The 25,167-nt window shown below is 40.6% G+C and overlaps 1 protein-coding gene across 4 annotated transcripts in view; it reads right to left on the bottom strand.

The window, feature by feature from the left end:
• tox2 (TOX high mobility group box family member 2) overlaps positions 1 to 25,167 on the bottom strand; it is a 111,501-nt gene that overhangs the window by 43,388 nt on the left and 42,946 nt on the right. For all 4 annotated transcript variants that reach the window (XM_041033485.1, XM_041033483.1, XM_041033482.1 and 1 more), the window contains exon 2: positions 18,101 to 18,193. In XM_041033485.1, the coding sequence (XP_040889419.1) occupies positions 18,101 to 18,142 (42 nt within the window). In that variant the 5' untranslated portion in view covers positions 18,143 to 18,193. The remainder of the gene's footprint in view (positions 1 to 18,100; positions 18,194 to 25,167) is intronic.

The raw sequence follows: 25,167 nt of genomic DNA, 5'->3' as shown, positions 1-25,167 counted from the left end.
AGACTTGGTTTTACTTTATCTTTAATGCTAATTAGCAAATGTTATGCTAACAGACAAAACTAGGATAATGAATATTGTACATATTTTTACCTGCTAAACACCAGGGTATGAACATTTAGTTCAAAGCATCACTGTGCCTATGCAGCCTCACAGAACTGGCTTGTTTTTGGAGAGCTGTAGAAGGTTCATGCCCCTTGCTATGGCACATTATTTATGTCATAGTGTGGTTTTCCCAAAACTCTAGGATGGAGTTGGTGAGTTAAATGTTGTCATGACCAGCAGTCTTGATTCTAGTCTAGACAAAATCTGAGAATAAAACCTTGGCTGGCAAATTCTGTAATTTCAGCCAGCCAGACACAAAGGCTGTTTCCCTCTACAGCAATAGCCCTAACCACAACACGGCTGACTAATCACAAATCAACACTCTTACCAACCCTGCCAGCAAGCCACCCAGCTCGTGAGCAAGAGACCACATGGACTCCAAGAGGTGAGAACAGCCTTTAGTGCTTCTGTGCTTTGCCAGAGAAACGAGGACAGGGCAACCCCGCTAATTCACAGCTCAGAAAAACACCAACCTCAAGGGGCCCAAAGGGGAGGTTTAGAATAGAGGAAGGGTGATGGTCTGAGGTTACGGGGAGAGGATGACAAAGATGAGGGAGACTGTATCCCTGAGCTAAAGGTGAAAGAGTGGGTAAAGATCATGTGTAAGTGGGGAGTGAAGTAGGGAAGATACTGTAGGTATGGGGGAACAGAGAAGAAGAAAAATAGAAACAGTAAGGACAGCGAGCATGAATGAGAGAGAGAAACAGAGACAGAGAAGAGGAGGGTTGTAGCAACAGTAGTGGCAATTGAGCCTGTGGTTGTTCTGGCTGTAGTGTGATTAACACTGGGGTCACAGCCAGAGGCCGCAGCTTGAAACACAAAAGCATACAAACATGCGCACACACACATAGACACACACACACAAACATGCAGACACACTCACACATGCTCCCAGAGGCCTTCCCTGCCTCTCAGTCTGACACTATTTGGCACCAGCCATTTATGAGGAAACAAAACACACCTCAAGACAGCTAGTAGTGGCTGAGATGAATTACTGCTGCTACTGTAAGGTCAAGTAACGGGATGGACATGTCCCTACAGTAACCTACCAGGGGTGTTTCTCGAGATTTGGGTGGGGAGCCAAAATGAACCACATCTTTTTTTAATAACCATATTTCACCATGTGTAATCAGCCATAGGTTCCATGGACTAAATGAATGTACTGTATGCTTCTGAACATGAGGTCGTTTTGGGATTTTATTTTTTTCTTTGAGTGTTTGAAAGTTTTTCATTTAAATTACAGTCAGATTCAGCTTCAGTACCATTTTCTTGTGGTGTTCTTTGTGTTTTTATCTTTATACATGACACAGTCTGCGCACCAAACAAACTACAATACAAAGGCATTTCCGTGCAACATTATTCAATTTGAAGCCCCAATTCCATTTTTACGTTATCATTCAACCTGTAATGGAACTGTTACTTCTAGTGCAATGATTTCTGTCTGATAGCACTATTAGTTTGCTGGGGGAACAATCATTGTATTCTGCAATGAAAATGAAATCACTTTCTTTATTGCTCTTGGAAAATTATTTTACATGCTGTCTTCATCACACTGTGCTAGATGTGATGGTGTCTTGGAATAGGTTATTTTCAAACCTGCACACCAGATCTTGATGAGCAGAACAGAGTAAGTAGAAAACAATTACAGAATGTCAAAGAGCAAAGTGAAGCCTGTGGTGGTACCTCTGCTGCACAATGGGAAGGAGTCACTGAGGGCAGATTTATAAGAATATCAAACTATCTAAAAAGAGAGGAAAGGTAAAAATTTCCTGCTAGTTTGTGGTTAGCAGCTGGTCAGTTAAACCAAGTGTAAAATAACCATGCTGAAGTACAGAAACAGGAGGGGACTTTGGCTAAGAAATCTCTGTAAGACCCTAAGAAATGAAAGCTGAACAAGCTTCCGAGCCCTTAATTTGATGATCTGAGTTTAATGACGGTTAGAGTTTAATGGTGTGAGTCCAATCCAGGGTATGCTGAAAGGAACAGTTTAACGTTCCGGGAGATACATGTATTCACTTTCTGGTGTGAGGTAGATGACAACATTGACACCGCTCTCATGCCTGTATGCCGAAACTGAAGCAGGCGAGTCGACCGACAATTAGCTTAGCTTAGTACAAAGTCTGGAAATAAGGGGAAAGCGCTGGTCTGACAGCGATCAAGGGTTTGTCATAAAAGTCACACTGTCAAAGATACTTTCTGAAAGTAAACCTTATTCCAGTATCCACCCGACTGAAGTGTCAGACGAAGAATACCTGTCTCATGTGACTAATTTGAACCTGACCTCTGATCTCTGAGTGAGAGGTTCATTTCATCTGTGGTCCCTGTTCTGTTCTGATGTTCATTCAATGTTTGGAACACATGGAAAATCTCTGAAATGCTAAACATAAAAAAAAATAAATAAATAAAAATTGGACATGCACTGCATTAATATAGAGATTCATAATAACAAATTTTGTACAATCATTGAACCAACCAAATAAATTACAGTAAAAATGCACTAAGAGTAAATTAATTCACAGGGCTTTACAGCAATAGTCAGGGAAAGCTGTGCTGTCTGCCAGGTGGTGATTGTTGTCTACAGAAATCAGATTTTGTGCATATAAAGTCTTTCACTCAGGTAATTTGACTCATTTTATGTAGATCTTTTTCCAGAAGTCATAATGTGGTCAGTGTGAACATACAAGAAGTTGACATATGAGAAAAAGGGAGGTTTGTAAGGGAAGGGCGAGCTTGTTGTGTCTCTCTCTGTTTGCTTTCCTGAGGCTTTGAGGTCATTAATCATAGCGGTCAAATCTACAGCACAACAACTGAGCAAAGGAAAACACAGACAGAGAGAGAGGAGGAGAGGAGGGAGAGTGAGAGGGTGGGGGATGAATGGGGGGATAGGGGGATGGGGGGTGAAGGTGAGAGAGGTGGAAAGCTATAGTGAGATGGAGGAGAGAGGAGTCATGAAGCGAGGGAATGAAGGGGAAATTTTTTGAGATAGATTGAGGCTTGAGAAAGAAAAGGGACAAGCAAGGCCTGTGCAACTGACGCACTTGACACCAGACTCCTGTTTGCATAGCAGAAATGCAAATACATGAGAGGGAGAGAGATAGAGAGAGAGAGAATGGGAGGGAGAAAATAAAGTGGGAGAGATGCTATAAATAGCTTTGTGTTTGCGTAAAGCCAAACCAATGTCAGTTTGATGCAGGATGTGCACCACAGTCATAGAGGTTATAGAACAACTGTTGACTGGAACACAAAGTATCAGAAATCCAGCCTTCCAAAGCCTCGCATCTATAGTGGTATCTTATAACTGTCAGTTCCATCCATATATCAAGTTTCCCTTAGAAAATCTTATCGTAAAACTTTTTTTTTTTTTTTAAGTGGGAAAAAATTTGAAAACCAATGGAATGGTTTAAGGAAAAAACACATTTCTGATCTGCTGTTGCGTTTATGAACCATCCAGTCCTCTCAGATCCTCGGGGACAGGTCTGCTTAATGTCCCCTGAGTCAAAACTAAACATGAAGAAGCAGCGTTCAGTTTTTATGCACCCCATATCTGAAACATAAAACCCAGGTCTGCTCTCAACTCTCACAGTACATTTAAATCAAGGACTCATACATTTCTGTTTGCCATCGGCATTTATTAAATTAAATTTGGGAAAATATTGTACATTCATATCTTTCACTGCACTGTCGCTGTGCTGTAACTTTTATTTTTAGCTTCTGTTTTATTGTACTTATGTGTCTTTTAAATGCTGCCTGCACTGAAAAAAATGTTTTGTTGAATTTACTCAAGTTTAATGTTGAAAGTGGTTGCACGCAATACATTCATCTAAATCCAGACATATTTTTTAAGTTGGCTGTACTTAATATTTTTGAGTAATTTCAAATAAATTATGTAAGTAGTTTCAGCATAAAAATTCTAAGTATTTGTTACTCTGATTTCCTTAGTAATGTTAACTAAGCCCATGTTTAGTTTACTTAAATTCATTATGTAATTCATATATTGTGGTTGCTAATTGTTTTCTTCTACATATGTAAAATATTTTAATTCAATTCACAATTTTATTTAAAACAATCAAAATGCATGTAGATGTGGAGGTGGCCAAGAAACCCTGTATACAACAATGAGTTGTGGCAGTCTTGTTCAAAAACTCCACAGTAAAACATGCACATTGGGCCAACCAATCAAAAAGGGGGGAAAAAAAACTCTCAAGAGCACTTCTCAAGAAGAATCAAAATAATACAGAACAAAAGAATTCGCTCTAAACTGCCTTTCTGGTTATACCCTTAAAGTTTGGGCCCATGGCAGGAGCTATAATCTGGAGCTGTGTTCAGGAGCTGTGCTTCTCTCCTTTAGGCTCCGGCCACCACAGCCTCCTCACTTTTATACTGGTGGACTGCACCAAGAAATCAATATCAATTATCTCTTCCAGCACACTTACAATAATCCCAATATTAAATAACTTATCAAAAAGAAGTTCAGTTAAACTTACTTTAAAAACACATATTTCTTTTTAAACAAGATACTTATACAGGTCATTTCACCACAAAAGACAAAACACCCCTCCCACTCTACCACACTTGGTTTCTTCCCCTGTGAACCCCCCTATTTAACCAAATGGACCGCCCCAGCTCAGGTTTGGCTGTTCCTGGTCTGACAGAGGAAGAAGTGCAACAAAGGAGACAGGTCAACAAAATTTAAATTCAATAAATCAAATACACGATCACAGTGTGTCTTCTCTCCTTCACCCCCTCCTCCAAATGTTCATACCACACACACACATCACCACCAGCAGTTCACACCAGGATCAACATTCTGATAAAATCTACCTAAGAAAGAGCACATGTAAGGCACATGTGTAGCACATGTAAGGCACATGTGCTACACATGTGTCTACTTTAGTGCACGGGGTCTCCCTGTGACAGTAGCATAAAACAATTTAATTATTTTGATTCTTCTTGAGAAGTGCTCTTGAGAATTTTTTTTCCTCTTTTTTGCTTACTTTTATCTTTCTGGTTGGCCCAATGTGCATTTTTTACTGTGGAGTTTTTGAACAAGACTCCATTTTATTTTCAGATAAAATGGAATTGGGAATTGCGCCAGACTGCCACAACTCATTGTTGTATACCGGGTTTCTCGGCCACCCTCACATCTACATATGCATTTTGATTGTTTTAAATAAAATTGTAAATTGAATTAACATATTTTACATAATGCAGAATAAAACAATTTAATTTAAAGCACAATAACAAAGTATGTTACCACAATATATGAATTACATAATGAATTTAAGTAAATTAAACATGGGTTTAGTTAGAATTACTAAGGAAATACAAAAAAGTAACAAAAACTCAGAATTTTTGTGCTGAAAGTGCTTATATAATTTATTTGAAATTACTAGTACAGCTAACTTAAAAAATATGTCTAGACTTAGATGAATGTATTGCGTGCAACACCTTTTAACATTAAAATTGAGTAAATTCAATGAAACATTTTTTTCAGTGTGTGTTTATGTAGAAGTGACATACAGAGTGGAGGCAATGAAGTGTTTCATTCTCAAACTCGTGAGATCAGAATAAAAAGCGTAAGCGTAAGTCACCACAGACAGAAAGTTTTAATATGGTGTATACTTGTCTGAAAGTGTTGGAACACGATCTTAAAGTAAAGTCATTTTACTTTTATTTATGTGCTGACAGAATTGTATTGTATAGAGTATTGTTTGTTCCCAATGGTTTGTACCTAATGGTTTAATTTGACCCCTTAATTGCATTTTAACTGAAGTCTCTTAACTACTTACTGTTTTATGATAGCATATAACAAAATCACACCAATAGCTACACCTTATAAATAAGGCTGTTCCATTTCTTCTCTCTCTCAGTACCAGTTTGAATACTTAAACTTTGTACTGATTGGATATCATTGTTCTCATTTTCTCAAATTAAAGTTCTCACTGTGTGGAGCTCGTGGGCATAGATAAGACCTGTATTTAACGTGGATGTGAAATCTGGTCGATACACGACCCACTTACTAAGGTCAGTAATAGAGCAGAGCATCCCTACTTATGAAAAAAGCACTTTCAGATCATACGGCAGTGTATCACTGCCAAGCCAGAGGAATAAAAATGGATCAGTATGATATTATAACGCGACACATTTATTATTATAACAAGAAATTGTCACCTTAGGTTATTACAACACAACATACGTTATAATGTGAAACATTTCACATTATGGCGTGATAACTTATATTGTTATAATGTGTAGCACGTTATAACTAGTTATAAATAATATAGTTAACTACCATCTACTATATAGTGTATAGTAGAAAAGTTTTGTGAAAATATCTTGTTATAACATGAAAACATCTTTTTTCTTGTATGGCAGCAATTTGCTGCTATAGTATTAATTCCATATTCGTGCTACGACACTCATTTTGCATTCTGTGCTACAGTGCTGCTAACCTGCAGTGATCTACACAAGAGGCTTTTTTCATAAGGTCGCTGTGAGCCCAGCTGTGCTTTACTGTACGTACTGAATACCAAATCACGCAACCAGTAACTGCAGCCAGGGCTGTTTTAGATTTAAAGAAAGATGAGGCAGGAGAGACGGCAAGAGGACTTAACCCTCCTCCTAGTCTCTTTTCATGGTTACGGCGTGCGCCTCCCTAGTTTTTCACCCCAGCGTAACTAATCGCATGTCAGTCAATGTGCCGATGGAAAGAGGCAGCAGTCAAAATACCTGTGTCAGGACTGTGGTCATTAGAGCATTCAGTGACTCGATGGCAGACACACACACACACCCATACAGACGAATACACACGTGAAAGCACACACCCACACATACTGTACAGACATGACCAAAGCACAGAGAGTATGGGGGATGGTATGCAGTAAAGGAGATATGGATTGCCTGTGTGTATGTGTGGATATCTCTTCTGCTGCATGTGTATTTCACCTTTATGTGTTCCTTATGTACGTGTATGTTTGCACACTGTATATACAACTTGAGCATGCATGCATTATGTTCTTGGCTCTGAATGTGTGCACGTTATATGAATGCCTACGTGTTTGTGTAATGTATCCTTCCCAATAATACACACATTGATCCCAGTGAGATAAAGATAACAAAGTTAGACCTTCCATAATATTTATTTTCCCATAACAGACCTGCTCAGCCACACCCAGTCATATAACTCCATGCAGATGAAATATGGTCTTCATTACATTTAAACCTCAACACAGAGAACCTAGTGAGGAGAAACAGAATTGCCCTTCTTTCTCGACTGAAAGAGCACGAAATGAATTGGAGCAGCTGAGATTTTTTACATTACCATGACAAATACGGCGAAACGGGGAGGACAGAGAGAAAAGGAGGGAGAGATAGATAGAGAGAGAGAGAGAGAGAGAGAGGGGGAGGGAGGGAGACAGATGACGACAGACAGAAAAGGGCAGATCAGACAGAAAGACCAAATTGTGTGAAAAAAAACACATCAGCTCAATTTGTGCTTGACTGTAAGCTGTGAGCTGAGAGGAGAAATAAAATAAGGCATTTAGCTGGGGATCATGTTAAACCATGCAAGTGAATGAGTCCCCAGAGAAGAGTGTTCCCTCCTCTCGCTTATGATGGACTTAATTGCCTCTATCAGTGTTAAGATATAACATTCATCTCAGGTTTATTGCTCGCTTTATGGTCTTGTCCATCACACTGAGGGGTTTCAAGAGGGAGGCCACTCCTCAAATGGCACCTTAAAATAATGAGACAGATTACAAAGTAAAAAGGGGAATGAAAAAAAGGGAAAAAAAGCATCATTTATATTTGGAAAATGAGAGCATTTTACAAGAGCTCAGGAAGAGCAGATCTGGTATGTGAGCGAGCCGGTGAAGCAGAATGGTTTAGATGGTATGCTGGATGGATTACTCTTTGGTTTCTGGGTCTTTCAAAATGCATGGTTCGTCGGGCTAAAGGCACACACACATCTCCCCCACCTCTGACCCCCGAAAGCTCTGGGTAGGTGTAGGGTTTCAGATGGCCACACAATCGCACCATTGTGCTCCTGTTAACACAATGAAAACAAAGCTAACACATCGCTGACATTCAACTCCCCCCACTCTGCCTAACCTTGACTTCCAACACAACTCAGGTGGAACGCAGAAATGGATAATCATCAGCAATACACAAATCTAAAGAATTCAAAAACAATACACCACAACATTCTGTTTGGGATTTAGAGATACACGCAATGGGTTTTGTTGTTCGATTGGACCAAAACAATCTTATTTAACATTCAATAAATGCTTAACATGCTTCTGTAGTAACACGGCATTGACATATGATTTCATTTCTTTAAGATGCGGCTCTGATCTCCTAATACAGGCTGCTTCCCATCACATGAGGGCTTGAGAACCATGTCTGTGTGTTCCATTAAATCTATTAAATCCACTTGCATTATATCATAATGCTTACCACACAATAAGGGCCTTTCAAGGGCAGTCCCAGAGGAAGCCAACAAAGGGCCCTCTCTTTCAGGGACTAGTCAAGTAATTCAGAAAGAGCCAAACACAATTTTTGTGTGTGTGGATCTTCTTCTCCACCAGACACACAATCGGCAATTTCACCAAGTCAGGAAAAAGACTGTCAGAAAAGAAGGAAGAGAGCAGAAAAAGAGAGCAGCAAGATACCTGTTTTTTTCCCCTCACAAGTGCCTTATTTAAAAAGACACAGTGCCTGGTAGAGAAATATTCTTCCCCAAAATAGTGAGCCTCTGGTACAGAAAAAGCACAGACCTAGAAAGAAATGCCAGGCAGAGCAAATGAGGGCTGATCATATTCAATAAATACACTTATTGGCATACGTGACTATTGTTACCTCAACCACAGAGGTTATGCTTTCAATTGTGTTTTGTTCGTCTGTCAAACTCTTATCACTGCACAAGAACACTGATGTTGGAAATTTGGAGACATCACCTTGAGTTCTGGCAAAACGTAAAAGATTTTTTCTGACATTTTGCAGACAAAATGACAAGTTAATGAGGATCAAGAAAATAATCAGCGGATTGGTCCAAAACAATCATTAGTTGCAGCCCTAATTTCAACTGTATATGGTTATACAGCAGCATTATAAACCATTATGGCAATAACTCAGTTGTCATGAGTCTGATGCATGTAAAATTTTAAACATACCATTCCTGTACAGTTCTCCAAAAACCACGCCTGCAGTTCCTTAATGAACACAACTGTCTTTTACTGGATGCAGATCCATGTCTATATGAAAACATTTTTAAAATTCAAAACATTTTCTATTAAACTGACAGACTTAGAGCATTTAAGGTTGTGCAGCCTTGGCACTTAAAAACTTTGTCGTTAAGAATTCATTTTGGAAGATTTTTCATAAAACATGCTCACCCTTTTATATTAGTTCAAACAACAATGTTTATGACCTTCTCCATTCAGATCACAATTACTGTCTCTTGCTTCATTCTACAGCAGGAAAGCATGCAGTAACTTCAGCTGTTTAAGAACTGCTTCACCAAGAAACCAACCTGGTGTGCACAACTACAGTAATACAGCACCACCAGGAACAAAAAAAAAAAAAAAAAAAAAAAAACATCTTTCTGTTTTGGGGACTTAACTGTATATTTAAATCTAAATGCAGCATCCAGTACCATCTACTTCTGTCAATAGGGCTCAAAATAATTCACTGTTCTTTCATTCAGTGCCATGCTGACTCCACATCCAGCCTCTGCCACTAGCATTCAGGCAGAATTTTCTATTACCAATCTAATTGCACATTCCACCCTGACAAGAGCTCATTAAACCTTAATTATACACATGTTGTTTTCTACAAACATCTCCATTTGGGTCTCTCTGCCTTGTAATTGTTCAGCAGGGACAACCAGTTGAGATTTCGCAGATTGAGAATGAATAAGAGAGAGCGAGAAAGAGAGAGGAAGAGAAAGAGAGGTTGGGGGGGGGGGGGAATACCAGAGAGAAAGAGAGAGAAAGAGAGAGAGGAGTGTCTGGAAGTAGGTCATGCCTCTCCATAAACAAGGCATGGTTTCTAAAATAATATACCCATCCAGTGGAAGTAATGCCAAACAACTGAGTGAATGTGGAGCTCATGTAATATTTACAGAGCACTAATACATAGATGGCAGGTCTTTTTCTCATTCTCAGCATCCCCCCCCCCCCCCCCCCCCCCCCCCCCCCCCCCCACTCCCCCCCACTCCTTCCAAAGCCAGAGGTTTCTTTTTTTTCAGCAGCTTTTTTTCCTGTTGCCATTTGAATTTCAGAGAAAGCCAACTACATAGATATATATGGGGAGTTGGAGTGGGGGGGGGCGTTAAGATGTTGAGTTTCCCTGACTTTCTTTCTCCCTTCTTTTCTGCCCCTCCTGTCTGTTCCTAGCCCTCTCTACTCCCTCTCTCTCCTCTTCCTCTCGCCATCGTTCTCTCCACATTGGCTTTGGCTGTGATGTTTTTTCACACATTGTTACATTTTTGCGAGGGAAAGTGGGCCTTAATCCAGACTCTTTGAGGCATGGACGATGATATTACTGTGGAGAATCGGCCTTTTAAAGACTTCTTTAAACTCCAGCTGGTGCTGTAAGGTCACCAAGCACTTGTTCGACGTCTGGCCCAGCATGATGCTTCTGGGCTCGGGACTAACTGGCTGTGTCGACTCCAGACCGGGCTTTCTGGGCTTTTGACAGTGCCTGGCAAAGCTACTGCAAGAGGGAAAAGACTGCAAAGGAAAACCTCTTCAGCATGTTTGCAGGTCCGAGTCCTGTGAGAAAAACAGTGTCTGGTGATTATTATGTTTGATATGCAGGAGGTTTTCAGTAGCCTGCCTGGTTTGGCAACTAAAGGGGGATGAGTGAAAAGAGATGCTTACTTAGAAACAACAAGGACAGTGGACTTGGGTACAGCATAACTACAGTGTAACACAAGACTCCTTATAGTAGATGAACATAACTAATTGTGATATTTTATCCTAAGGACAACCATACATTTTTTTCATCTTACAGTGCACTATCAAGTCATCTGGTTATAGTTTCTTGAAACATATCCTGCAGATGGGAAATAATTTCAACTGCTAATTGTATCTTCTAGCTACACTGTGAGACCGGGTGACCAACTAACTATTATTGTACATTGACTTTTAATGCAAATTTCTCCTTTTGATAACAATGTCATGTGACATGTTTCACTTTTTTTTTTTTTTGCTCCAAGTTAATGACTTCAGGCAAACTAATTAAAATTAAAGCTGCAAGCAGCGATGACGGGCCCTCGCACCCCTTGCGACCCGCGGGAGTCGCAGCCGGCGCAGCCAAGAGTACCAGAGTCCTCCTATGTCCTCTCCTCTTCTCCCCAGTACACGTCATAGTACAAACAGGTTATTTCCTGTTACCAGCAGGGGGCGCCACGAGTAAGGCGGGAGTTTGACATATGGAGCCGTTCAGGGCAGAGCCCTCATCATGCTCATGAAGTTTGAAGATGTTTGGATAAAGTATGTGGACGTGAGAGCCATTCAAAATGTCATGGCAAATTCACCAAACGCCACCGAACTTTGGCGAGCCACAGAGGCCACGCCCTTTAACTTAGAGAAAAGCCTTTGATAACTTTTGATCATCATGGTCTTGAGGTGAGGTCCACCAGATATGAAGTTGATCGGGTGAAATCCCTAGCACGAGTTCGTCCGCATACCAATGGTGGAAAGCACTGAAATTTGGCCGCCAAAAACAAAATGGCCGACTACCTGCTAGGTTGAGGTCATGGTGTCAAGAGACTTTTTTGTGCGTCAGGAAGTGTTCTTTATGTGTACCGATTTTCATCTTCGTACTCCAAAAAAACCCATATGGAGAGGGGTATTTTAAATCTTCAAGGGGGCGCCGTTGAGCCATTTTGCCCCGCCCAATTACAAAAACCCCATCAGAGTCTAGGACCAGCCCCCAAGAACGTGTGTATGAATTTTTAGGATCATAGGAGGTGGTTAAGGTCATTACAAATCCAAACGTAATTTCACGGCGAGGGATCGTCAGTTGCCGCGCCGCCACACAGATGCCATTGCACCCAGCTTCACGGCCTTTATAATGTAGCTTCACCAAGTAGTTGGGAAGGTTGTAGAGCAGAAACCAAGCCGATGGTGTCAACTATTAAGGAGCAGTACACTTCAGAGTAAAAATAGGTCATTTCCTGTTACCAGCAGGGGACGCCACGAGTAAGGCGGGAGTTTGACATATGGAGGCGTTCAGGGCAGAGCCCTGATCAAGCTCATGAAGTTTGAAGATGTTTGGATAAAGTATGTGGACGTGAGAGCCATTCAAAATGTCATGGCAAATTCACCAAACGCCACCAAACTTTGGCGGGCCACAGAGGCCACGCCCTTTAACTTAGAGAAAAGCCTTTGATAACTTTTGATCATCATAGTCTTGAGGTGAGGTCCACCAAATATGAAGTGGATCAGGTGAAATCCCTAGCACGAGTTCGTCCGCATACCAATGGTGTATTTCGCCAAAATCGCCAACTTCCGACCACAATGGCGGACTTCCTGTTGGGTTGAGGTCATGGTGTCAAGAGACTTTTTGGTGTGTCTCGGTATGATCAACATGTGTACCAATTTTCATGCACCTATGACAAACTAAGCCCAATGGGAGGGGGGTTTTGAAAATTTCAAGGGGGCGCTGCGGAGCCATTTGGCCCCCCCCATTTACAACGACCACAAAATATCAAATTTTTCACCAGACCTGATGAGTGTGCAAAATTTCAGGCGTTTTAGAGCATGGGAAGGGGTTGAAAAATGCAGTTGTTTGGGAGGAATAATAATAATAATAATAATAATAATAAACATTAGAAAAACAATAGGGCCTTCGCACCACTCGGTGCTCGGGCCCTAAAAATGAACAAACCAAAGCTAAGTGACTGAAGCTGAAACAATTAGTCAATTAACCAGTGCTTGAAAATGAATTGGTAATTGTTTTGACAATCAGTTAAATAGTCATGTAAGTTATTTCTCAAGCAAAAATACCAAAAATTGACTGGTCCAACTTTCTCAAATGTGAGTATTTGCTGGTAGTTTTATATGATAATAAACAGAATTTCTTTCAGTTTGGGGCTGTTACTCATACAAAACAAGCAATCTGAAGACATCCACCTTGGACTGTGAGAAATTAATTGGAGCATTAATTAACTGCATGCATATTCCATGTTGTAACATGGAATATGCATTGACATTCTGATATTGATTTCTGCCATGCCACCTAACCCAACTACAATCATTATCTGAGATTTACAAAAAAGCCTGTATAACAAATCATAGGTGTTATTGTTTTCGTACTGTATTAGTGTGGATTATATTGATGACACATTAATAATAACATCAATATCAGATGCTGATGACAATCTGTGTTGGCAAGAAGTGAGATGTCTAACACAAACCATCCAGTGTAACGACCACTTTAGCACCCAAAAGTGTCCAAGCCAAGTGTCCCTGTCATCGCCGGGGACCTTCTCAGTTGACACTCAGTGTATCCATCAGATACCCACCCAGCAGCAGGGAAAAATAAAATAAATTCCCTGCCATCAGATCACTCCTGTTTTGCAATATCACAATTATCTTGGCAATGATTTGTTTTTACAGTACACATTTGTTTTGTGTCTCTGTTTTGTTTGTTTATTCAGTTGGTTAGTTAAAATATTCCATTCTTAGCACAATTACAGTGGAACATCCCTCAGTTCTCGCCAACATCAAACACGCTCACTGTACGGTGTGATGTGAGCCATGTCAAGATAAACAAACATGACATATTAAACAGGAAAGTGAGTCACTCTTATTATCCCACCAAAATAAATCTGGGAAACACTAATTATAACAACCTGTGCCTGATCCTGACTGATTCACCCCTGTTCTCCGGCTGTCTGTGTATGTATGTAAAGTATGTGTGTGTGTGTGTGTGCGTGCGTGCGTGCGTGCGTGCGTGCGTGCGTGCGTGCGTGCGTGCGTGCGTGCGTGCGTGCGTGCGTGCGTGTGTGTGTGTGCATGTGTGTGTGTGTCTGTCACATTCTTCTCCTGCTGCTGCCTTAATAGGCAGTCTCTTAGATATTCGCTACAGAATAGCGCTCATGCAATATTAATATCACACCAAAATATGGAAGCTGGAGCCCCCACTCCATCTCTCACTCCCTCCATAATTGACTATGCAAGGCTCCAAATCAGCTTGGAAAGAGAGAGAAAGACACAGAGAGGGAAAGCAGGGGGGAGAAAGAGAGAGATCTTGAAACCAAGAGAAAGAGGCAGAGAGGGAAAGAGAAGGAGGAGTCCTGAAACGATCCTGTCATCTCTGTGCTACAGCAGATTCTGAACCTTCACCCTATGTATCACTGTCAAGGCAATGGAGCTAAAACAACAACAACAACAACTACAATGTTAGCTCAAACAGTTTGACTCCCTGCAAAGACTATACGCGGATGTTCATCCAGCCTGAGCTTAAACAAACCTCCAATCCAGCAGCTCTGAGAGTCGCTGTGCATCACCTTAAACACTCAATGTATTTCATTGTTTTGTGTCACTTTACAGATGCCTGTAGTGACATTGCAGATGAGTTTACCAATTAAACCTTGCTGATCCACCAGTGGGTCAGCCATTGCAAACACCTGCTGTGCAAGAACACAAAACGTTTCATTAGATTCTAGTGGGGATCCCAAAGTTTGCAAAGACAAACTCAGCCTGACAAACTTTGTCAAGCTGAGTTTTTGGGGAAATGTGTACAAAATGGTGCACAAGGCATGTAGAATAATTGTGTGTGCAGCCATTGAGCGTTGGGGTTGGATATTTTTTTTTAAATCAGTGTTAACACCAGCTGGAAAAATCCAACACAGGTATATGTAACAATATATTTCTGTCACACATCCGTGAAAGTACTTTTTTTCTCATGTTGGTTCACTTCTGAAATGTTTAATTACAGTATGACCAGCGAAAGACACGGCTGCTGGCTGATTGCCTGCATGGTTAAACTTCTGCTGAGATGTCCATGGGTTGCTGTTGGTTCTACTCAGTTTACAGACATTATTGAAAAGTGATTAGTGTATTCGAACAGTTTAACGGTTTGACTTTCAGTTTCTCTCTGAGAGTGCAATGATACCACTCCCATGTTTTGTGTGTTCAGTTTGGATCTGGAGGCAGGGGGCATTACTGTATGTGCTGTAGCTGTAAATTTCTTGCTGAACAACAGCCGAATGCTGGGACTTCTCAAAGTCTCTCCCTCTAAAACTGCATATTGCTTTTAGACTTTATGCTAAGCTAGGCTAACTACCTTCAACGTTCAATGTTTCCTTGCAAGTTACATCAGTAAGAGGTTAATAATCTAAGCTACTGCAAAGATCTCGTTGTCCAGCACCCTGGTTTATGTTCATACTCAGCGACTCACTTAACACACATTCATGCCTAATGGACATTATGCAGTGTGCACTTGTGAGTTTGAAATAGATTCATCCATACTCCCATTATCAGGACGAATTCATATATAACAAGAGCACTTCCTCTGAAAAGACCCACCCCCCAACACACTCACAGACACACACACACATTCGTAAATATGCAGGGATGGCAAGATCACTACAGAGCGCTGGGGGGTCACACCCTCTGCACTGAGCATTTTAAAAAATAAACTCTAGGCATTTAGAGCCATAATAGATGTTGAAAGAAAGAAAAGGAAAAGGTTGCGGGGGCAGAGTTGGTGGTTGGGAGGAAGGGGAGGTGGGCAGTGCACCTTGACAGGAAACATAGAGGTGAGGAGCAGGAGTCGGAGGTTAGTTTGACAGAAAGAAAAGAAGTGGTGGTGGTGGTGAGGAAGGGGGAATGGAGGGGGGGAGTTGCTACGGAAGTGCCAAGCCCACTTTTAACTGAACCGAGGGTAGTGAGTGGTGGTGGGGTGAGGGAGGGGGAGGGACAGAGATAGAGATCAGGGGAAAATAAAAGGGGTGTGCAGGGGAAGGAAGAGGGGAGGAAAGAGAGGATGGGTGAGAGGAGCTGGGGGTTGAGAGGGAAGGGGGGGCAGGGACCTACTGCACCTTGACACTTGCTCTCACCGCAGCACCTGATAAGTGCAATGGAAAAACGTCTGGTTTCCTCCTGCATGTTAAGTGGTTTATATTCTCCTCCTCTCCATGCAGCCTGTAGCTACAGTCTGCTACTGTACTGATGCTACACTCAGGTAATAACAGACAAAAGGAAATGACAGAAAACCAAAGAGTGAGGCAGAAAATAGTACACATTGTCTCCTTTTGATGAATTCTAATCTGCGCAAGAGATGCAATCTTTAAGTTGCTGCAGAACAAAGCAACTAAGAGATTTAGAAATTTTCTTTTCCTTCCATTAATGTTTATCCATCATTTTTAACATAACCTTCTTCATTTTATATGTTTAATCTCTTCTGCATAGAGATTTAGATGCAGAGTTTAATATGCACAACAAAGGATCAGATGAAAGTGGATATATATCTTTACTACCTCACGCGTGTCCTGACAAGGAACTCATTCCCATGATTTGTAAGTGGGTCTCTCCACAGAACAGCATTAACAATATTCACTTTAGATAACGTATGATTCCAGGCCCTGGGAGAGGATGGGTTTCTTAGAAATGCTTTGTTAGCACTCTCCCCCTTGATAAATGATTTAGGACATGTGGCCTGAGACATCAATACAATCTCTGTTGTAATTAAAAAAGGTGCGCACCAACAATATTATGCAGCTTTCGCTTTGTCTGTCTCTCTTACTTTGTCTCTCCCTCACTCACCCACTCTTCCACTCATTGAGCCCTGGAGCAGTGAGGAGATAATTCAAAAAGCACTTGCATGAAGTGAAACATGAAAAAGAGAGACATATGAAATTAAATTCTTTCTTTTTGCCCCATTGTTCTTTCATTTTCTTTCCTTTGTTACATAAATGCATAAAACCAAGGCAAGCTAGATTCTAATTATGATTTTCACAATACTAAAAGATTTCATTTTTTATTTAAACAAAAATGAAAGAAAGGTTTCACAAACAAAGTAGACCGACTGTTCCAGCACTTTGTCAAAGTCGAAGTACTGCAAGTGCTGCATCACTAAACTTCAATAAACTTAATCGTTTTCTTTTCCCAAGTGTCGTCATGAACAATTGTATAATAAAATAATTGAAAAATGAGACTTTGATGTCCCAATACAGCTTCTTTACAACAAAAGATGTTTAAAAAAAAAGGAAAATGACCAAAATATTTAAATTTTTTTTACACTTCATCAACATTCGCCCCCCCCCCCCCCCCCCCACCTCCCATTTTTTTTTTTTTTTTTTACAGAAACTTAAGAATTGTATCCAAAAAGCTGCAGCATGTCTTTGTTCTGTGTGAACACAAATACAGTAGGAGGCAGTTAGTTGGCCAATCAGGTGCGGCAACACGTTTCTGTGAAAAGCTACCAGGCAGATACCACACAAACCACTAAGTCAGATGGGTGCTTTACTGGAAGCCTTGTGGTGGCCAGTGATGGTTTGGGGATGGGGACTGAGCAGGTCTATCAGGGTGAGCGTGGGAAGAACCCATGGGGTTAGTAGTAGACCTAGTGTTGGCGGAGGGTGGCATGAGGGGTTAAAGAATAAGAAAGAAGTCTTAGTAGAAGTCTTAGGTAGCTGATGGTAGTGTCATGATTTAAGTTCAGATATTGGTGATTTTATTTATTAGTCGTTCCTACACATAAGCTTGCTATCACAGTAATTCCTAGTTACTATACGTATGACGCAGGTCAGATTTAGAGAGAAAAAATTGACCCATGAAGTAAAAATAAATGTTAAAGTCCACACTGCTTCTGATAAGACACTCTAGTCCTGTGTTTGGACTGTCTTGCTGTGCAAATGGGGTGAGAACTTCTTTTGTGGCTCCGACTTGATGAGTTAGGGTTAAATATGGTCTTTTGATATATGTAGGTATGGATGAGACCAAGGGGTGAGGGAGGAGAGGTGAGGGGGAGAGATGAGTCTTACCCCAGTAGAGGGCAGTCTCTTGCCGTCAGGGTTTGGGCGCATGGGCAGGGAACTGTAGAGTCTCACACCTCGTTCTGCAGCACCGTATCTGCTCTGGAAGGGGGGAGAGAGAGAGAGACAGAGACTTTAAGTATATTTTCTTAGTTTTGCAGACAATTCAATGTGAAACTTCTAACCCTTTAATATAACCACAATGAAAAGACAAGAAAAGAGATTTGACTTAAAATTTGTTTCCAGCTAATTTGGTTTCAAAGTTAGTTAAGTTTTATTTTCTGAGCCAAAGTGCAGGTACGGAAACGCCATGTGCATACTGTAGTTCTTTTTATGATCCTCATTTTGTTAACCAGCGTTTGTTTCATATTTCCACCAAGTCTCAAAGCCTGCACATTGGCTGCCATGTTAAATCGCATCACCTCATGGTGATGTACCACACATAATAACTGGATAAGGTTGGCTCACCAGCGGCACTAATGTTACTAAGCTGTTGGGTTTGGTAGCAGGGGTTCCTGAACTCTGTTGTAGTCTACTGACTTCATCTTTCTATATGTTACACAGCTGATAATTAGAGTGCAGTAGGTTCTAAGCCTGCCAGCTCTTCCTTGTGCTTCCCCATGTGGGTTTCAGCTGTATAACACAACCTGAAAGCATGGTGGCAAAGCCCTTGGTGGTTGGGAAGCTAATGATTCGCAACAAGTGGTCCCTGCCAGGGAAAGACGGTGCAGCTCAGTGGGGTTCACACCGTGGCCCACAGCCACAGCGGGGGTACATCCCAGGATTCACTTCAAATCTCACTTTCTCTGTCTCACCCCTTGTCTTTGTCGTTCTCTCCTCACTTCGCTCTCAACTATACTCATCTCACTTCACCTCTGTGATTCCTTGATATTGCGCCATTGTCACATTAACATGTCTCCTCAGTAAGAGCTGGCCAAGAGTTTGCGTGTCATTTCTGTCACCTGGTTTGTACAACACTGATAACCTGTTGTGTATGCGTGTTAATTGATCATATGAGCTACATCCTTTTGTCTCTGGTGTTGGAGAGTCTATTTTAGCTTTTGAACACTGCCTGCTGTTACGATAAATCCTGCAGTCTGTGACGTCGAAACTGGTAACAAGAGAATAAAAACATGAATTTATATTTCGAACTAACTGCAGCTGCTGCCTGTTATGTATAGTGCTTAATGGCTTTGCCACATTTGATCCATGTGGTCTGCTAATGAGGACAAATATCGCTTTTTCTTTCTTTCACATTTATTGTTTTGCTTTGTTTTTTTTAACATTCATTAAGTCAGGTCAACAGACAAACAAACAAAAAAAAAAAAAAAAAAAAAAAAAGAAACCATACTCACATGACCACAACCACACAAAATACACCCAGACACACATGCATTCAAGGGCAGGGCTTCATATAGCTACGCTGTGAGATGTGCATTGTTTAACTATATTTAACAAATAAGTGACAAAATTTCCCTGAACCAACCAACTGGTCCTGTCTTTTATTTCTAGACAGTCACATGGTGCAAGAAAACATGCAACCAGTCATCAGATTTTGTGTAATCACCATAAACATACCTTTGCAGAATGTGTTTATGGTTTTAAATGCATAGTGAAATTCGAGAAACTGAAGGCTCAAAGAGCATGATTTATACCCCATAAGCAGCATTCTACATAGAGAAGTGCACTGCATGTATTACCAGTATGCTGTTATGGCGTATGCCTTATCGCATACTGTATACAGTGTGGGTTATCCCCTGATGTAGGGCGAGTGTATTTGCTGTGTAAGGTTTTGATTTCCTGTGCTCATTATGAAAGGCGAAAACAGATGAGTAGTCAGCAGTGGCCATCTTGTCGATATGGTTCGCATAATGATGACACAGCATTATCAAAAGGAACTCTAATTTACAACTTTCCTCGGTGCTGGACCAGCCTGACAACCAACACCTTATAAAGAAGCAAAGGAGCCTTTCTAAGCTCTGAAAAGTATTCTTAAAATGTGAATTAAACTTTTCCCACATTCAAAATTTACACTGATTTTCTCTTCTGGTTAGAATAATTATAAGAACAAATTTTAACAGTATTTAGTTTATCTGAAATGTGATTCTAGGTCAACATTAGCAACATAACCTGGTATGTTGTGTCTTGGACATCCTCTCGTCAACCATTTCTTTTTCTTTCTACCTACTGTACACTAACTGCATCTCTCACTGGAGACTTTTTCTTTCATGGCTTGTTAGGTAGCTTTCTAGCGTCACAGCTAAATGAATTTCTCGTAGAATAGCTGCTTTAGCCAGCAAAGCAGCCACAGTAAGTGAATGTTTGATATTTCTCCAGTGTGCCAGGCTAATCTGGCCCTGTGGCATGCCATTACGGGGCTAATAACAGCTGTCTGCGGCCTGGAGGGGACACAAGCAGGCCTGGCTGCGCTAACTGGCCCTGACAGACTCATTAGGAGTGCTGGCACCCAGAACAGCAACAGCCAAACTCCCCACATTTCCTTGCTGGCTCACAACAGTTTGCAAGTGCAAGAAGCATTGTTCTCTACACTTGTTCTCTGACACCTTTCTTTTGTTTTCTAGTCCTCACTTCAGATGCTCTCACCCTTGTCACCTCTCTTTCACTTTCTGGCTGGCTTTAGGTTTCTGTGATATTTCTACCAAAACCAGATGCTGTTAGCCGTTTGCCATCTCTGCCTGACACCATTTTGAGTCTAACCTCTTCTGTTTTTTTTTTTTTTTTTTGTTCTCACACACCCACACTCTCGTTCTAACCAAAATAGAGCAGAAAGTCCAGCTCACTTGTTTGCTCATGTTACTGTAATCCTCTCTGAGAACAATAAAGGTAAATAAATACATACATAAATAAATCACTCACTCACAGTTTCTAACTATCTTTGGTGTGCAGCCACAGGAAGATGCTGCACCACACCAGGAAGAGACTGGCATCCTCTGAACTTTGTATCAGTTACTGTAGCTGGGCCTGTTTGAGGACAAGAGGGACTTCCCCAGGCAGACAGCAAAAGCAAACATTGTCCTGTCGCTCGGTAGAATCGAGCCAATCAGCACAAGCGGATCAGGCAGACAATAAACACAAAGACCCAATGATGGTCGCCTGGATCTAGAACCATTAACAATAGGGGGAGGGATGGGGATAGGAAGCTCTCTCACACGACTCCTGCCATGTGACAAACATTTATGCTCATGTACAGATTTACATGAAACTCATTATACTGATGCATGAGGCAGTTTCAGTCTGACAAATCATGTTGAAAAAGCACATTCACTAGGACAAGTGTTGTGCTGCACGTTTCAAACTTCAACAAGTGACTAAAATGTCTGCCAGCACATTATTTATAATCTAGGCCAACTGATACATCAGCACGCTGATACTATCAGCCAAGATCGAGTGATCACCAATATATGGAGCCCAATATATTTTTGATGCCTTTTTAAATAGACATAATATTTAATCACATATATTTACTGTTACTTTCATCTTTGATAATAAAGTTTATTGTTCAGTTGTAAAATATCTTTACAAATCTAAATCATGTTGTGTTTGCTGATGTTGTGGTTTTATGTGAACAGACAAAAAAAAATCAAGGAGAAGAAAAAAGGACATCGGCTGATATATATTGTAATCTGACTTTATTCTCAACACCCAATAAGCAAAAATCAGCAGCCTCCTAAACCACTAGGCTCTGTGATACATCTACTCATTAGATATGAGTATTGGCTTTGCCTTTTTATAGGCTGGGGTGGTGGGGCACTGTAAAGCCAAAGGCACAGCTGTGGGGGTATAGTTACCTGTAACGTTAGCTGTTGCATGTTATATTATTTACGCAGATCTGGACTTAATGGAACACATGTGTGTCTGTAGACGACATTCTTCCCAGATTAGCTGAAAGGCCTGCGCACATCAAACTCCACCAATGAGAGGAATGCAAGGCCTAGACCGGCTTATGGGGAAACCCTATCACTCATCTATAGTATACAGTACTTAGAGCCTATGCACACACACAATTATGTGTGTGTGCATACAGTATTTATACATTATGGAGACAGCGTTCCTACACTGTATGTACAGTATGCACTCAACAATACATGCACACTGACATCAGAGGATCAATAATACAAAATTACTCTCATTTCAAATAGTCACTCAGGCCCAGCACAGTTATATTCTGCTCCCTTTAGCGATGTTGTTCCCGATATTTTAACTCATAAAACACATTATTCTGTCAGTTCCGTTGCATAAACTCATTGCATAATATCAGTTTGATCTCCAGCCGTGGTGGTCTAACAGTCAATAACAGAGAATGAATCACTTCTTCTGTGGGTTTTTTTTTTAGAGATTTAAGTCTGAAACAAAACTAACTGCAATGTGCAACATTGGTTTGCATATTGCATTGTGATGAATCATTTTACTTCATGAATTTTTCACTGACTGTGATATCACTTAATTTGACGATAGACAATACCAATATTATTTCCATGGTGTTTTGCATCTCTGATTTTCATAGTTTTCAGCTTTTACACAGATGCTGAATGTAGAGTTTAGTTTGGAGGGGTGTGTGTACTACAGTAATCCTTATTATATAACAATAAATTAGTCAGATTTTTATGTTTCTCAACTAACTGTACTCTGCAGGGACTTGGGAAGGATTCAGTGACATCTCTTCATGTTAATTTATCTACAGTATTTCTGCCACCATCTGTGAGTTCTAGCCTATAAACCCTAACGACACTGACATTTAAGTGTTGTTTATTTCAAAGAGAAGACGAACAGCAACTAAACCAGTATACCAGAAACTATAATATAGGAAGCAAAAGGAGAATGCATTAATATATGGCTCAAGGTCAAGGCAGAAAAATGTGTTTAGAGTCTATTGTGAACCCAGTACTTGTGTAATATAATGAATCAATACAGCGCATTGATTAGTGTAGGCCGCAAGCTACAGACCTGAACTGCAAAAACGTATCGATAAGTATTGTACGTATCTATGATCCATGTATTTGTTTGTAGTAATTGCTTAGATATTTCTGGTTAGTTCCACATGTAAATCAATAGTATGTCATATTCCATTCGGCTGTATTTGTAGTTATGTACAGTGTTCATTTTGGAGTACCTCCATTGAGAGGGTCACATAGATGTGTTGTATGTGTATGGGTCTGTGTGAAAAAGATGTCTGCTGAGGCTTAAGCGGCGCGACCATAACCAGGACATGAACCCAGGGGCTACCTGCCTCAGGCCACTACTGACACTCAAACTACTGATCACACCATTGGGGATATCCAGCCAACACCGGCATTTGAGTCAAGGCTATTTATAGCCGACCACAAGTTTTCCAGTGGCTCTCCATCCCTTCTTGCTGTAAACGTGTGAGTTTATATTTATGGATATGCTTATGCTTGTGCTTCGATGTTGGGAACATCTGATTCTATAGTAATCAATTAAACAAGGATAAGACAAAAATCCTCTCAGCTGGACCAAAAAGCAAAAGAGGTGAGCTGCTTTAAACACTTGGTAATCCTACTTCCTGAATCATACTAGAAGTAACAAGTCTGGGTGCTATTTTAGATGCTGATTTAAGTTTTATGTCCAATTTAAGCAAAGTGACCAAGGTGGCACTCTTCCATCTCAGGAATATTGCGAAGTCCTGACTCAGCAAGATGCTGAAAAATTAATTGATGCTTTCATCTCAAATAGACTGGACTGTTTCAATGCACTTTTTACTAGTATTCCTAAAAAGTCCATTGAGAGGTTGCAGCTTATGCTGAATTCTGCTGCTTGACTGCTAACAAAAACAAAGAAGAGGGAACACATCACTCCAGTCTTAGCCACACTGCACTGGCTCCTTGTATCTTCTAGAATTGATTTTAAAGTCCTTCTACTTGTATCCAAAGCTCTCAACGGCTTAGGACCGGCCTACATCACAGATTCCCTGTAGCTTTATGTTCCTTCACGAGCCCTTAGATCCTCTGCTTCTGGCTTTCTAGCTACCTAAAACCTCACCACAAAGAAAACTGGAGATGCAGCTTTTTTCAGCTACACTCCTAAACTGTGCAACAGCCTACCCAAAGATATTAGAGAGGCAGGCTCTGCTGAAAACTTTAAATGGCATTTAAAAACATAGCTTTTTAACCTAGCCTTTTTCTTGCACCACTTATTACAATGTGCATGTTGTCACATTGTCCTATGAGCTGTTTTTATTGTATTCATTTTATGCCTCTCAAGGTCTTTTTTTTTATTAGCTGATTAAGCTTTTAAATGTCTCCTTATTAGCTGATCTCTCACATGGCTTGCTTCCTCTGCAACACTAAGCACATGCATCTATACCTGCTTGCTTTTCAAATCTGTGTTTCCTAGTATTATTCTTTTATCTATGCATGTTTTGTATGAAAGGTGCTATAAAGTATTATTATTATATTCTAATTTAATTTAACAGAGCTTTGCCTTCATATTATATCTCCTATCCTCACTTGTCCTGTTTTCTGTCACTCCTCGCTGTGCCTCCACCCTTCCTCTTGTTGCTTTATCTTGTGTTTATATTTCTCCAATAGCCTTTGTTGTTCCACTAGTCAACACAGATCAGAATTTATACTGGAGCACAATACATCAGCTGGAGATTCTCAAGCTGAACCTCTAACATCAGCCTTTCTCTATCTTGCCATCGATCAATCTCTACATATTTATCTACACTCATGTCTGTATCACACGTTTTTTTTAATTGCTCTCCATTCTCAGCTCTGTCTACTGGCATTTCAAGAAATGAGCATAATGTGTTAAAATGCAAATACATCCTCATGTTGTTTCACATCGAAAAGGTACAATGGAAAGTAAGGGTGAGGAGGTCACGTCTGCCTTTGATTGTGGCAGTTTCTAACCCAGCTCTTGCCAATATGTTGTCTGCTGTTGGAGACGGAAAACCCAATGCTAACCATTTCAACGTTGTGCTAGTTCCTCACCTTAACCCTGTCTTGGGTTTTTACCAGTGACTGTTACTGTATCGTTTCATGTTACAAACAAATGTAATGCTATTTTTACACAATGCAATTAAAGGTGAAAGTAGA

The sequence above is a fragment of the Toxotes jaculatrix genome, chromosome 3 (assembly GCF_017976425.1).
Source record: "Toxotes jaculatrix isolate fToxJac2 chromosome 3, fToxJac2.pri, whole genome shotgun sequence".
Taxonomy (NCBI): Eukaryota; Metazoa; Chordata; class Actinopteri; family Toxotidae; genus Toxotes; species Toxotes jaculatrix.
The sequence above is the reverse complement of the archived record's forward strand: the minus strand, read 5'-3'. Positions and strand labels throughout refer to the sequence as shown.